The sequence below is a fragment of the Dermacentor andersoni genome, chromosome 6, assembly GCF_023375885.2.
Source record: "Dermacentor andersoni chromosome 6, qqDerAnde1_hic_scaffold, whole genome shotgun sequence".
NCBI lineage: Eukaryota > Metazoa > Arthropoda > Arachnida > Ixodida > Ixodidae > Dermacentor > Dermacentor andersoni.
Genome location: NC_092819.1, coordinates 39,448,840 through 39,464,983, shown reverse-complemented (window position 1 = coordinate 39,464,983; position 16,144 = coordinate 39,448,840). Strand labels below are relative to the sequence as shown.

At 44.9% G+C, this 16,144-nt stretch overlaps 3 protein-coding genes across 3 annotated transcripts; all 3 read left to right on the top strand.

Annotated features, from left to right (window-relative positions):
- Window positions 1-316: 316 nt before the first annotated feature.
- LOC140218732 (uncharacterized) lies at window positions 317-1,784 on the top strand. Its single transcript, XM_072288513.1, has 2 exons — window positions 317-400; window positions 477-1,784. The coding sequence occupies exon 2, from the start codon at window positions 477-479 to the stop codon at window positions 1,566-1,568; it is 1,092 nt and encodes a 363-aa protein (XP_072144614.1). The 5' UTR covers window positions 317-400; the 3' UTR covers window positions 1,569-1,784.
- Window positions 1,785-8,202: 6,418 nt separating this feature from the next.
- LOC129382307 (uncharacterized) lies at window positions 8,203-9,642 on the top strand. Its single transcript, XM_055066100.2, has 2 exons — window positions 8,203-8,228; window positions 8,341-9,642. The coding sequence occupies exon 2, from the start codon at window positions 8,358-8,360 to the stop codon at window positions 9,429-9,431; it is 1,074 nt and encodes a 357-aa protein (XP_054922075.2). The 5' UTR covers window positions 8,203-8,228; window positions 8,341-8,357; the 3' UTR covers window positions 9,432-9,642.
- Window positions 9,643-14,654: 5,012 nt separating this feature from the next.
- On the top strand, window positions 14,655-16,144 carry LOC129382306 (uncharacterized). Its single transcript, XM_055066099.1, has 2 exons — window positions 14,655-14,727; window positions 14,837-16,144. Exons 1-2 carry the CDS (start codon window positions 14,725-14,727, stop codon window positions 15,938-15,940), a joined length of 1,107 nt encoding a protein of 368 aa, XP_054922074.1. The 5' UTR covers window positions 14,655-14,724; the 3' UTR covers window positions 15,941-16,144.

The window sequence follows — 16,144 nt, the reverse complement described above, 5'->3', positions numbered from 1 at the left end:
TCTCGGTCGAGAACATTGAAATCGTTGTCTCACTTATGGTGACCAAAGTATCAGTAAAAGTGATAGCGTCCGTTATTCCACGACAGATATGCGATGTTATTTAAAACATTAGACGTTGTTGAGGCGATAGATCGTTCTTCCAGAGATATACTGTCTCGATATTGAAACTGGCGCGAATAAAAATAAAAGGAAACAACAACCGTTAAAGCCGTTTTATTTACCCTCCCAGACGCGCATACGTGTCGACCACTTCGTCACGATGCAGCAATAGTGATGCTTGCTACTTTTGGATAAATCTTAGCCAATCGCAGTTCGCCCAGCTGTCAAAAGAAGGGTATAAAACAGCTCGCATTTTGAAGGGGCGCATCACTCCGGAATATATAGCACTGGAAAGCAAGCGGTACGTAGTGCTTATTGTTCTTGTGCTCAGTGCGTATTTGTAAGCTAATTCACTTTTATCGTACTTTTTATTTCAGATGCAGGATCGTAGGACTACCAAAATGCATTGTGCTGCCTTGTTCTTGGTATCTGCTGTCGCTATGGCCGCGCAAGGTGCCCCATCGGCTAGGACATTTGGCTCATCACAGCATCCCGATCACAGCGTTCCTGCGCACCATCACGCCATTCACGGGCACCAGGTTCTGGTCGAAGACAACTCTTTCGTCTCCGCTCTTGTCTGCCAAGTTGTCAAGGTTCCTGTTAGCCAGTCCGGAGCGCAGACAGCCATGCCGTCCCACAACATCCCGGCCTCTACCGTAGCCGGTTCCCAGCCGGTTGTCGCTTCTTCGGTCATCTCCTCCTCGCAGGACGCCTTGTCTAATCTTAGGTCCAGCGTCAGGACGGCCGTAGAAAAACTTGTCGACCCTGTTGTCGAAGCCTTGCAGAACGCCTCGATGTGGCTCAACCGTACGTCGCAGCTTCACCTGAACCAATCCCACCAACACCCTGCTCACCACTCGCACCAGCATGGCAGCCAAGCTCACCAAGCCCCCATGCACGCAATTAACCACCACGAGCATCAAAACATGCATGGTGGCCGGGTCGACAACCACGCGGCGCATGGTCACGCCCCCAACCATCAGGTTCACCCTATTCACGGTCATGGAACCCCACAAAAAATTCCAAACCCGGCTGTGCCGATGACCGTCGTGTCCGTTCCTGTCCTGGTTCCCGCAGTACATGTCGGCTCTTTTCCCCTCTTAAACGTGTCTGCCGTTGTTCCTGCCGGCGTCGACGTGGCCTCTCTGCAGTTCTCCGACCCCGGACGTGATAACGCCACATCGTCGTTTGCCGTTGCTGCCGAATCTGTCGCTGCTACCACTCGCCCTGCATCAACGCCCGCAATTAGCGGCCTCGTCGGCAGCACTGGTGCTCCGCCCAATGCGCCAGGCACAGACGCCCCGGATGCTCTGTCGTCGGACGTGCACACTTCTGCAACAGTTACCGACATTACCACGCTTTCGGTTGGGTCTGAAAACACTGTCGTCTTGGCCAGACAGTTTCCGCCGCCTGTGGTCCACCGCCCGGTATGTCCTTATGATTGTGTGCCACCGGAACAACGACGGTAACAGCTGCAACGATAAGGTTTCTCACAGCGGCGACAAGCCTTTCCCAGTCTGTAGCTAGCGGGACGATACAGCCGCGATTAGTTTTCCGGTTGCTTCCATGAAAATTGTTTTAGATATGTATTTGTCGTTGTGGCAGAAGACATTTAGCATGTGTACTTTGCGTTGACAAGAGCTGAATGTATTTGTGAAAATAAAGCGGCATCTTTTATCTATGCAGTTTAGTTTTATTCGCTCCTTATTTCCGTGCTATCGCACGATTCTCTTCGCGCATACGCTGCAGCTACAGCGTTCGCACTCAACCGGCGAAATCAAATTGTGGCACATACCATGGTACACTGTCGTACTGGTCTTCTCGCGTCCTCATCGTTGTGCGGCCCGAAGATGGGAGGTGGTTATATAAGTATGGCAAAAAAAAGCTTTCCAGACGAACCTCGACTTGACATCTACGTAATGTGCAGTATTCACGGTTTGGTAGAGCATTGTTTTTTTAATCGCAACTACCTGCTGCGAACCGGTCTTGCTGCTCTGAGTGCAGACTATGGTCTTTATAAAACAATGCGAGTTGCCACATGATTACGAATAACCGGCTAAACACTCAACGTACGCTGAAATATACTACAATGGGACGAAGCTGCACCAAGTAAACTTTTATTGCAGGAAATTTTCTCCACTTCATGCAGTGATAACATATGTGAGTTGTTTCTGTTAGATTCTTGCGATTGTATTCGCGCATGTGCCGGAGGAAATTCATTGCTACAATAAGAAAAAATTAGTCCATCTAAGTCTGTCGTCTTTGTACGCTGTTTTTACCTGCTTATTCACATTCAATGGTGTTGTTGTACCCTGTGGCCCAAGCTGGCGCCAAAAAGGTTCATTTAAGCGTGGCACATACCTAGGGGAACGGGGCCTACATCTTTAGACTGCGTTGTCTTCGCGAGCGGCCCTCGAAAATCTTCGGCTTCACAAACGCCAAAACACGTCACTTCCTGTTCTCAGGCCCTTAACACACCGATGCTGCTCCGCGTGGCTATATTTGCCAGTTCACGCAACAAGGATCGGGAACAGCATTTCAACAGCTAGAATTTCACTTCGTGAGCGCAAATAGTGCTCAGCAAGAGGCCGATCGTCGCTCCGATGGATCAGGTGTGCGCACGCGATTGCTAACTGTTGAGAAACTGTGCGTTTCGATTTTCCGTTATCCTTTGAGCTTAGTGCAGGCGTATGCCAGCTTGGTTCACGCATGCTTAGGCACCACTCACTCCCTAGTTCTTTTCTCGTTTTTTTTTTTCGTGCCAGAGGGTACTCTGACACTACGCAGGAGCTATGCCACACTGTAAAGTCTTCATGACCACATGTCGAACAGGTATTAACTTCCCATCGCCAGAGTGCAAATCCTGTCGTCGTTTTAACCATCAACGCACGATATAGTCTTAGCTACTGATCGCGTTACAATTCATACTCTCATTTATGTTCGTCCAGTACCTATATAGAACCCAACAATCGGCTTGTCGTAAGCTCACGTCGAACAGAGAGCGTAAGCATCATGACGTCTGTCACTAGCGTCATCGGACTTCTGCCATCGCACAAATGCTTGCGTTTGACACATCGCCGTTCATCTCACACAAACAAGTTGGTCCACCTGACAACTCTTTTACATAATACCAAACGACGCTATTTATCCGTCGTGGTCAGCCCATCGTCGTCATTTCAGCTTCGTCATCCGACTCCCGTCATGGCATCGTCATCACACTGTCGTTGTGTCATTGTCATTACTACGGAAAACGTCATCCCATTGTCGTGAGGCTACTATCGTCGTACTGCCTTTGTGATTCCATCGACGTCATTCCTTCTTTGTGATTAAATCGTGATTATGCTTCTGTTGTCTTGTCATCATCGTCGTAAACTCGTCATCATACATTCGATGTCGTAACGCCATTGTGATGACCTCATGGTTGTCCTATCATAGTCATTCCACCTTCGTATTTCCATTCTCGTCATATCGGCGTCATCACACTATCGTTGTCAGCAACTCGTCGCCGTCCTAGTGCCGTCACGCTGTAGCCGTTACGTCATCGTCGGCATTTCGGGATCGCAATCCCATTGTCATCATGCCTAGTGGCCACAAGGACACATACCCATGTTGGCGTCAAACAGGGTGATTGAAGAGCAGCACATGCCCATTGGCGGAATACCTACGCGAACGGCCCAAATTACGCAGTAACCCAAGTTGAGCAGAAAGTGGTTCATTACATGAGTAAACAGTTTGAATCCGCGAAGGAGGAAAATGCGTCTTTGGCGGCCACAAACAACAAATTAGTCGAAGATAACCAAATTCTCCAGCGTAAGGTTTTTCAACTTGAGAAGTACTCTCGCTCCAACAACATGAAATCAAAGGTATATCTGTCGCGCAAGGAAAAACTGCGTCTAGATTGTTGACGCCCTTGGTGAGAAAATTGACTTTCCGGTTAAAGTTACAGACACTGATACGGCCCACAGGGTTCCAACGCACAATACTGACCATACCAACTTCATAGTGCGTTTTTGTTCCCGTGACAAACGCACCACATCTCTTACTGAAGCTCGTAAGACACGCCCTTCGACAATTTGGCTTGGCCTTTCCCGCGCATAGTCCTCGTCTACGCATAAGTAAAAAGTTTGCGTAAAAGTTACACCGAGATTTCGGCCTTCCTCGGCTCTTTTGAGTGTCCGTTCTCGATTATTGGTGTGTCTGCAACGTAGCTTTCTCCTCGAGATAAAGACCCTTACGGTCTGTCAGGTTACTCGTGCGAGCATTGCCATTGCGTTGGTTATCCATATGGAGGCCCTGTCATCTACGTGGTAAATGGTTTATCATTCACAAGACGTCCCGACCTAACTCTAAATATCCCCAAGTCTGAGTCCGTTTGGGTAGAATTTGATACGCTTGTCATGACTAACAACCATCGCAAAGTCGTCTGTGGTTCCATCTATAGTTCTCATTCAGATTCTTCTAGCTTCCTCACGGAACTTTGTCATACTACATCAACTGTTTAGCAAAAATAAAAAGGTTTGATTCTAGGTGATATTAGCATAAATTTATTAGCGCATTCTCACACTGTGACAAAAGACTGCCTGAGTTGCATATATAGCTATGGCTATCACTGTCTTATAACTGACGTTAGATGCTATACAAACAGTGGTTCACAGTCTTTAAATGACCACATTATCTCTAATTTCACCGTACCCGCTCAACATGGTGTTACTGAAACGAATATTACGCACCTTTATCCTATATTTCTGTGCACTGTAAAATCCATTTCCCAAGCAAATAAATTGCAATTCAGAATGATCTATTCGATATCATTAAATACACTAAAATTATTTAAGATGCAGACTAATTGCCAGTTCTTGAAGCTCTATAATCCTGAATTTGTGTTAACCAAACTTAGCCGCATTATTAATACTGCAGTGAGATCATGCGCTAGCATCATGTCCTCAAATTGATATTATCATGCACCACTTTGGCACTGGCTATCAAATACTCTGTTACGTTGTTTAAAAAAAAGAAGGACAGCCTCTACAAGAAAATCAAGCCTTTAAACAAGCGCCTTAAAGCACAATATAAGCATTGTGCAAACACTTCATCCACACTTCTTAAAAATGCAAAGCGTAGCTATTATGGAAACAAAATTCAACAATGCGGTAGTAATACTAGAAGAAAATTGCAGTTGGTAAATGATTCTTAAACAATTCTGATTCGCATGACCCCATTCTATCCATATATATAAATGGTGCGATCATAACATCACTGACTGAGATAGCTAGCGCCTTCAGTGATTACATTTCGGCACATACTACCCTCCCTGACGAACCTGATTTTTGTCCCTCCTTCACTCGTCAACCATAATCCTCTTTTTTTTCTTCGACCCACTAACCCTGAAGAAACTGAATCCGCTATTTTAGGTTTAAAATCAACCGGCCCTGGTCTGGACAATATCTCCTCAAGATACATCAAATTTATTCGTTCTACAATCTCACCCATTTCAAGTCACATATTTAACCTTGCTTTCGGTTGTGGTATTTTTCCTGACCAACTCAAGGTATCGAAAGTCATACCTTTCTGGAAGAGTGGTGTCAAATCCCTATCTGAAGATTACCTTCCAATTTCTGTTCTTCCCTTCCATAACAAAGTTCTAGAGAAATTGATTGAAACAAGGCTACACAAGGACTACACCAAATTTAACATGCCAACTTCTCAGTTTGGATTCCGCTCATGTTTGTCTACTGACGCTTCCGTCGGGTGTTTCACGGATAATATTAAATTTTACCTTTGTCATGGCGACATCTCAGCTGCCGTGCTTATAGGTTTTTCTAGGGCTTTCGATTCTATTCATCATAACATTCTTTTTTGAAGCTAGAGTATTATTGTATCGTTGGACCAGCCCTAACAGCGCTAAAAAGCTTTGTACCTAAAACATGGCAGTCTGTTGTTGCTAATGATTGTTTTTCTAATGCCTCATATATTAATAAAGATGTTCCCCAAGGATCAATTTTAGGACCCCTTTTGTTCTTAACGTACATTGTAGACTTGCCTTCTTGGCTTTTTCGCTCTAAGTGTATTTTATATGCAGACGACACCGCTGTCTTTGGTCAAAGCCCTGGCCTTATTGTTTCTATTTCCAATTTACAAGCAGATTTAAATTACCTTGTGCAGTGGTGTGCAGCAGACTGGCTATTAATAAACCTTTGCAAAACGTCTTTTATGCTTTTTAATTCACCAAACGGAAAAAAGATGTCTCCTTGTCTTTTCATCAACAACCAGGCTCTTACTTCATTTGATCATGTTACTGTTCTCGGAGTTATTGTTGACACCCATCTTCGGTTTCTGAAACACATTTCGTCAGTCTGCATTGGAACATCGTTTAGCATACGCCCCCTTCTTAAAACCAGATTCCACTTCCGCTTCCATGTACTCACAACGCTATATTACGCCTTCATACACAACCATATAAACTACTGTATCTCATCATGGGGTCATACATACTCCGTTCACCTCTTCCCATTGATTTATTTCCAGAAAAAAGCACTTCGCATTATTAAATTCGCTCCACGGTTTTGACCTTCCTTTTCCATTTTTCTTGAACTTAATATATTGCCTTTATCTAGCCTTTACTTCTATAATATAGGTATTATGTTCATTAAAATTTGTAACGGCCACCCAACTTCAGACATTTTCTCTCAGCATGCGCTCTCTAGTCCTACTTCTACTCGCTTCGCAACCCAGCGTAACTTGATCTTGCCCAGTATCCGTACTAATTATGGCAGAACCACTTTGCTTTCTTCTTCAATAATCTTTTTGGAATATTTTGCGCACTCACATGAAATCTGCATCATCCTTGCGTATGTTTAAGAAAAACCTGAAACAACTTCTGTTTTTGAACTATAAATAATCCGTCTAGCAGAGAGTGTTATTGATGCACTTGCATATCTATAGACAGATACAGATAAACGAGATACATATATGCTCTCTTTCATTTGCTTTGCTGTTTTACTTTGTAGTTTTACTTGCGTTACTTGGACAGGAGGTCCCGCCAATGGTGATTAAACCTTGATACCTCCTTCTGTATACGCACAACTGTGTATCATTCCTAATGTATGTAATAAACTTGAATTGAATGGTGGCACATACCGTGTCTCATATGCCCAATGCCGCATTCCCAAGTTGGTGTCAAATTGATTCGCTGAAGAGTGGCACATATCCGCGGGAACCACGCAAAGTTTTAGATTACACTACAATTGGGATCGGCCTACGTTTTAAGGTACACAACCTTCGGGATCACCCGACATATTTACACAACCCTGCCCTTCGCATAGGCGTCTATTCTAGAGTGCACTACCTTCGAGATCGGCGCACGCACACAACCGATTAGTCTTTAATGAAAACCTAGTTGAATTCGTCAAGCATGTTTCGTAATGAAAAATATTTCGCAACGAAGCAGCTTCAGGATCCTACTTCTAAAGTGCACCACACAGGCGTGACTACTAACCAGTTTTTGTGAGTTGATACTGTATATGCAATATTATTAGATGCGTGGGCAGGTTTATTAATTAGCCTTTTTAGTAAAATCAACCGTATCGTGTAGCTGGCATGGCGCTCGTTAAAAACACGAATGTTACCAAACTGTAATTTAGGTTTTAGGCACTAGCAGCGGCAATAATTATGATCATTAATCATACGATGTGTTTCAACACATGAAGAAAAGAAACGTGTTAAGCCAGAGTCGTAGTCGGTTGAGAAAACTTAAATAACTGTCTCAATTTTAGTAAGCAATGCATCAGGTGAAGTGATGAGAGCCGATATTTTACGATGGATGCACCACGTTATTTCAAACACTAGATATGAGTGTTGCGATATCTCATAATTCCAGAGACACCGTCCTTATATTGATACTAGCGTGAATAATATAAAAAAGACGTTCAACAATCGTGAAAAGCATTCTCATTCCAATCCACGATGCGTACAGGCCATAGGCGTCGACCAATGCGTCGCGAGTGAGTGATAGGGATTCGTGTAGCCTTGCGATAATGCTTAGCCAATGGCAGAGCGCTAAATTGTCTAGAGAAGCGTATAAAATGGCTCGCACCTTGCAGGGGCGCCACACTTCTGAAATTCCAGCACTGGTAAGTGAGCGGTACGTTTGGCTTCCTGTCTTTGTCGGCCGTGTATATTTGCGCGATTTAGGGCTAAGCTTGAACATTGCTGCTCTTTTATTGTATTTTTTCTCACGCGCAGAAATCCGGGACACCACTATGCATTGCGCTGCCGTGTTTTTGGTCGTCGCCTTCTCTATGGCCGCGCAGGGTATACCATCGGCCAGGACCTTTGCGTCGTCGCAGCATCACGCCACCCATCAGCATCCTGTCTCTGCATACTCTCCGCCCCAGACCATCACGCACGGACACCAGGTTCTCGTTCAAGACGGCTCTTTCGTCTCCGCTCTCGTCTGCCAAGTTGTCAAGGTTCCTGTTGGCCATTCCGGTGCGCAGACAGCCATGCCGTCCCACAACATCCCGGCCTCTACCGTAGCTGGTTCCCAGCCAGTTGTCGCTTCTTCGGTCATCTCTTCCTCGCAGGACGCCTTGTCGAATCTTAGGTCCAGCGTCAGGACGGCCGTAGAAAAACTTGTCGACCCTGTTGTCGAAGCCTTGCAGAACGCGTCGCTTTGGCTCAACCGCACGTCGCAGCTCCACCTGAACCAATCCCACCAACACCCTGCTCTCCACGCGCATAAGCACCAGCATGGCACCCAAGCTCACCACGCCCACATGCACGAGCATCAACACATGCATGGTGGCCAGATAAACGACGCGGCGCATGGTCACGCACCCAACCAACAGGTTAACCCTATTCACGGTCATGAAACCCCGCAAATGATTCCAAAGCCGGCTGTGCCGATGACCGTCGTATCCGTTCCTGTCCTGGTTCCCGCAGTCCATGCCGGCTCTTTTCCTTTCGTGAATCTGTCTGCCGTTGTTCCAGCTGGCGTCAACATGGCCTCCCTGCAGTTCTACAACCCCGGACGTGATAACGCCACATCGTCGTTTGCGGTTGCAGCCGAATCTGTCGCTGCCACCACTCGCCCTGCATCAACGCCCGCAATTAGCGGCCTCGTCGGCCGCACTGGTGCTCCACCCAATGCGCCAGGCACAGACGCCCCGGATGCTCTGTCGTCGGACGTGCACACTTCTACAACAGTTACCGACGTTACCACGCTTCCCGTTGGGTCTGAAAACCTTGACGCCTTGGCCAGACAGTTTCCCCCGCCTGTGGTCCACCGCCCAGTATGTCCTTATGATTGTGTACCACCGGAACGACGGCGGTAATGCTGGCAACGACGTTTCTCACGGCGGCGACAAGCCTTCACCAGTGTGTAGCTAGCGGGACAATGCAGCTGTGATTAGTTTTCCGGTTGCTTGCATGCAAATTGTTTTATATGTGTATTTGTCGTTGTGGCAGAAGACATTTAGCATGTGTACTTTGCGTTGACAAGCGCTGAATGTATATGTGAAAATAAAGCGGCATATTTTATCTGTACAGTTTAGTTCTATTCGCTCCTTATTTCCGTGCTATCGTAGGATTCTCTCCGCGTATACGTTGCAGCTACAGCATTCGCACTGGACCGGCGAAATCGAATTGTGGCACATTCCATCGTATTGTGTAATACTGGTCTTCTCGCGTCCTCATCGGTGTGCGGCGCGAAGAGAGGAGCTTGTTATATAAGTATGGCAAAAAAGAAAAGCTTACCAGACGAATCTAGACCTCCCATCTACGTAATGTGCAATCTTCATGGTTTGGTACAGCATTGTTTTTTGAATCGTAACTACTTGCTGCGAACGGGTCTTGTTGTGAGCTGCTCGCAGTGCATAGTACGGTCTTTCTAAAACAAGGTAGAAAGCAAAGCGACTTGGCACATGATTGTGAATAACCAGCTAAACACACAACGCACGCTCGAATACGCTACAACGGGACGAAGCTGCACTAATTGAACTTTTATTGTGGGAAATGTCCTCCAATTCGTGCAGTGTAAGCATATCGGAGTTGTTTATGTATTAGGTTCTTGCGATTGTTCTCGCGCATGTGCTGGAAGCAATTATTTGCTACAATACAGAAAAATCAAGTTTTCCGGCTACGTCCTGTCGTCTATTCCTTTGTCCAGTGTTTTTACCTGCTTGTTCACAAACGCACCACATTTCTTACTAAAGCTCGTAAGACTCGTCCTTCGTCAATTTGCCTTGGCCGTTCCTGCGCATGTCAAACGAGGCAAGTGAAATGCAAAGCGCTGACTCCCTTGGAACGCCAATCTACTTCAACGATCATTTGACTCCTGAAAATAAAGTTCTACTTGGTAAAGCACTTGCCATGACGATATAACTCAAACGGTAATTCCTCTGGACTGACAATGGCACTATCATAGCACGGAAAAAACAGGAAGCGTGGGTTTATTGCACTTTCCGCGAGAAAGATCTGATGGTGTTTAGAGATGCGTAGATGATGTCATTTGTGCAAGCTTCTTAAACAAATTCGTGATGGCGTACACATCACGGCATGACGCTAACATGATCGCATCGAATGCTGTAGGTTTTTCTGCGATTCTTGTGAACGCCCGCAGTTGGCATAAAAATTACACCGAGATTTCGGCCTTCCTCGGCTATTCTGACTGTCCGTTCTCGATTATTGGTGTATCTGAAACGTGGCCTTCGCCTGAAGATAAAGACCTTTACTATCACGTTACTCCTGCGAGTATTGCCTTTCCGATGAGGGTCCATATGGAGGCTCTGCCACATACGTGTTAAATGGTTTATTATTCAGGAGACGTCATGATCTAACTTTAAACATCCCTAAGTGTGAGTCCGTTTAGGTAGAGTTTGGTACACTTTCCATAACTAACAACCATCGCAATGTCGTCTGTGGTTCCATCTATTGTTCTCCTTCAGATTCTTCCAGCTTTCTCCCGGAACTTTCACTCATGCTACATGAACTGTTTAGCGAAAATAAAAGTGTTTTAATTCTAGGTGATATTAACATAAACTTATTAGCATATACTCACACTGCCACAAAAGACTACCTCACCTGCATCAATAGTTATGCCTATCACTGTCTTATAACTGACCTTAGATGCTATACAAACAGTAATTCAGTCTTTAATTGACCACATTATTTTTTATTTCACCGTGCCCGTTCAAGATGGTGTTACTGAAACGAATATTACCGACCGTTACGCTAAATTTCTCTGCAGTGTCAAATCTATTTCCCAAGTAAATAAATTGCAATTCAGAACCTATTTGATAACATTAAATGCACTAAAATTATTGAAGATGCAGACTGGTTGCAAGCTCTTGAAGCTCTAGATCCTGAAGTTGTGATAACCAAACTGACCCACATTATTAATACTGCCATCAGATCATGCGCTACCGCCCTGTCCTCAAAGCGACGTTCTCGTGCTCCACTTTGACCCTGGCTATCAAACTCTCTGTTACGTTGTTTAAGAAAAAGGACCACCTCTACAAAAAAAAAAGAAAAATAGAATCCCAGCGCCGGCCTTTCAACACACGGTTTAAAGCGTGACATAAGCATTATGCAAACATTTTATCCACAATTCTTAAAAATGCAAAGAGCAGCTACTGTCAAGATCAAATTCAACAATTCGGTAATAATACGAGAAGAAAATTGCGGTTGGTAAAGGAGCTGTTAAATAACTCTGATTCACACGACGACATTCCATCCCTATCTATAAATGGTGCGATCAGAACAACCCCGACTAAGATATATAGCTAAGGCCTACAGTGATTACCTTTCGGTACATACTACCCTCTCTGATAATGGTAATTTTTCTATTTCATTCACTCGTGAATCACAATCTTTGTTTCTTCGATCCACTGACCCTGACGAAATTTAATCCGTTAAGTTTAAAATGAACTGGCCCTGGCCTGGACAATATCTCCGCAAAACACACCAAATTAATTCGTTCACAAATCTCACCCGTTTCAAGTGACATATTTAAGCTTGCCTTCAGTTCTGGCATTTTTCATGACTAACTCAACGTCGCAAAGGTCATGCCTATCTGGAAGAAATGTGTCAAATCCTTATCTCAATATGTCCGTCCAATTTCTGTTCCCTTCCATGACAAAGTTCTAGAGAAATTGATCGAAATAAGGCTACACAAGTACTGCACTGAATTTAACATAATAACTTCTCAGTTTGGATTCCGCTCAGGTTTGTCTACTGACGCTGCCATCGAATGTTTCACGAATACTATTAACTCTTACATTGATCATGGCGACATTTAAGCTTTCTATGCTTATAGATTTTTCTAGGGATTTTGATTATATTAACCATAACATTATTTTTTGAAGCTTGAGTATTATTTAATTGTTGGACCAGCCTTAATAGTGCTGAAAAGCTTTTTATCTGAAAGACGGCACCTTGTTGTTGTTAATTATTGTTTTTCTAATCCCTCATATGTTAATAAAGATGCTCCCCAAGGATATATTTTAGGACCCCCTTTGTTCTTAATGTACGTTTATGCCTTGCCTTTTACCTCTCCCTCTCTATGTGTATTTTATATGCAGACGGCACCACCATTTTTTGTCACAGCCCTGACCTTAATGTTTCAATTTCCAATCTACAAGCAGATTTAAGTTCCCTTGTTCAGTGGTGTGTAGCCAATCGCCAATTAATTAACCCTTTTAAATCTCCTTTTATGGTTTTTAATTTACCAAACGGGAAAATATGTATCCTTATCTTTTCATCAACAACCGGGCTTTTACTTCATTTGGATCGTGTTACTTTCCTCGGAGTCATTGTTGGCACCCATCTTCGGTTTCTGAAACACATTTCGTAAGTCTGCATTCGAACATCTTTTGGCATACATGCCCTCCTTAAAACCAGATTCTACTTACACCTCCACGGATTCACAACACTATATTATGCCTTTATAATACACAACTATATAAACTACTGCACCTCATCATGAGGTCATACATGCTCCGTTCACCTCTCCCCTTTGATTAAACTTCTGAAACAAGCAGTTCGCATTATTAAATTCGCTCCACGGTTTTCCCCTTCCTTTTCAAATTTTGGTGGTCTCAATATTTTGCCTCTTTCTAGCCTTTATTTCTGTAATAGAGGTATTATATTCTTTAAAATTTACAACCATCTATTCACTTTAGACATTTACTCTCAGTACGCGCTCTCTAGTCCTAATTCTACTCGTTTCGCTACCCACCGTAACTTGATCTTGCCCAGTATCCGTACTAATTATGGCAGAACCACTTTGCTTTTTCTTCAATAATATTTTGGAATATTTTATACACTCACATGAAATCTGTATCATCCTTGCATATGTTTAAGAAAACCGCGAAACAATTTTTGTTTTTGAACTACAAATAATCCATCTACCAGGTATTGATGCACTTACATATGTACAGAGAGAAAGAGGAGATTTAAATGAGATACTTATATTCCCTCTTTCGTTTGCTTTGCTTTTCTACTTTGTAGCTTTACTTGTGTTACTTGCACAGGAGGTCCCGCAAAAGGTGATAAACCTTGGGACCTCCTTCTGTATATGAACAACTATGTATCATTCCTAATGTATATGCAATAAACTTCAGTTAAATGGTGGCACATACCCGGTCGCATATACCCAGTGGCGCATACCCAAGTTGGTGTCAAAGTGATTCGCTGAAGAGTGGCACATATCTACGTGAACCGCGCATATTTTTAGATTGTACTACAATTCGGATCGGCCTACATTTTAATGTACACAATCTTCGGGATCAGCCGACATACTTAGACAGCCCTGCTTTTCGCGTAGGCGTCCATTATAGATTGCACTGCCTTCGGGATCGGCCCACGCAAACGGCCAATTAGTCTTTAATGAAAATTTAGCTGGTCAAGCATGTTTCCGAATGAAAAATATTTCGCGATGAAGCAGCTTAAGGATCCTACTTCTAAAGGGCACCACAGTGGCATGCCTACTTACCAGTCCTTCCGAGTTGATACGGTATATGCAACATTGTTGTATGTATGGGCAGCTCTAATAATTAGTCTACTTAGTAAAATCAACCGTGTCGTGGCATGGCGCTCGTTAAATAACACGTATGCCACCAAATTGCAAATTCGATTTTACGCACTAGCAGAGGCAATAAATATGATCATTAATTAGACAATGTGTTTCAACACATGAAGAAAAGAAACTTCTTAAGCCGGAATGATAGACGGTTGAGAACACTGGAATAACTGTCTCAATTTTAGTAAGCAATGTATCAGCTAAAGTGATGAGGGCCGATATTCTACAATGGATGTACCACGTTATTTCAAACACTAGATATGAGTGTTGCGATATCTCATTCTTCCGGAGACATACCGTCCTTATATTGATACTAGCGTGAACAAAAAAAAAGATAACAATACTCGTGAGAAGCGTTCTCATTCTAGTCCACGATGCGTACAGGCCGTAGGCGTCGACCAATGCGTCACGATTGAGTGAAAGGGATTCGTGCAGCCATGGCATAAAGCTTAGCCAATGGCAGAGCGCTAAGTTGTCAAGAGAATGGTATAAAACGGCTCGCTCTTGCAGGGCAGCAACCCTCCTGAAATTCCTGCACTGGAAAGTGAATGGTACGTTTGGGTTTCTGTCTTTGTCGGCGGCGTATATTTGTGTGATTCTGGGTTTGTTGTCAAGCTTAAAAATTCCTTCTCCTTCATTGTATTTTTTTCTTACGCGCAGAAATCCGGGATGACTACTATGCATTGCGCTGCCGTGTTTTTGGTCGTCGCCTTCTTTATGGCCGCGCAGGGTATACCGTCGGCCAGGACCTTTGCCTCGTCGCAGCATCGCGCCCCCCATCAGCATCCCGCCTTTGCAGGCGCCTCGCACCAGACCATCAAGCACGGACCCCAAGTTCTGGTCGAAGGCGACTCTTTCGTTTCCGCTCTTGTCTGCCGAGTTGTCAAGGTTCCTATTGGCCAGTCCGGTGCTCAGACATCCATGCCGTCCAACAACGTCCCGGCCACTGTTGCAGTTTGTTATCCGCCAATTACGGCGTCGTCAGTCATCTCCTCCACGCAGGATGCCTTGTCGAATCTTAGGTCCAGCGTCCAAACGGCTGTAGACAGACTTGTCGAGCCTGTTGTCACCGCCTTGCAGGACGCGTCGCTATGGCTCAACCGCACGTCGCAGCTTCACCTGCACCAATCCCACCAGCACTCTGCTCAACACGCGCACCAGCATGGCGGCCAAGCTCACCACACACACATGCACGAAATTAACAACCACCACGAGCATCATCACATGCATGGTGGTCACGACAACAACCACGCGGCTAATGAGCACGCCCCCAACCACCAGGTTCACCCTACTCGCCGTCATGACACCCCGCCAAGGGTTGCAGACCCGGCTGTGCCGATGACCGTCGTATCCGTTCCTGTCCTGGTTCCCGCAGTACATGCCGGCTCTCTTCCCCTTTTAAACTTGTCTTCCGTTGTTCCTGCCGGTGTCGACGTGGCCTCTCTGCAGCTTTCAAACAACGGATGGGATAACGTCACATCGTCGTTCAGCGCTACTGCCGGATTTATCGCTGCCACAACCCAGCCTGCATCAACGCCCGCGGGTGGTGACCTTGTCGGCCGCTCTGGTGTTGCACCCACCGCGCCAAGCGCGGACGCCCCAGATACTCTGGCGTCAGACGTGCACACTTCTACAACACTATTCAATATTAGCATGCTTTCGGTTGGGTCTGATAACCTCGACGCCTTGGCCAGACAGTTTCATGTTATAGACCACCGCCCTGTATGTCCTTATGATTGTGTACCACCGGAACAGCGGCGGTAACACCTACGACGACGAGGTTTTTCACGGCGGCGACAAACTTTTACTGCAGTGCGTAACTAGTGGGGCGATACAGCCGTGATTAGTATTTCAGAAAAATCGCTGTACACACACAGTTGGCATTGCACCAGATGACCTTTAGCGTGGGTATTTTGCTTTTACAATGCCGCATGTAAAAGTGGCAATAAACCCGGCTGTTTTTATGCA

Bases quoted from the DNA above. Each gene is read 5' to 3' on its own strand.
- LOC129382307 (XM_055066100.2), top strand. From the start codon at position 8,358: ATGCATTGCGCTGCCGTGTTTTTGGTCGTCGCCTTCTCTATGGCCGCG.
- LOC140218732 (XM_072288513.1), top strand. From the start codon at position 477: ATGCAGGATCGTAGGACTACCAAAATGCATTGTGCTGCCTTGTTCTTG.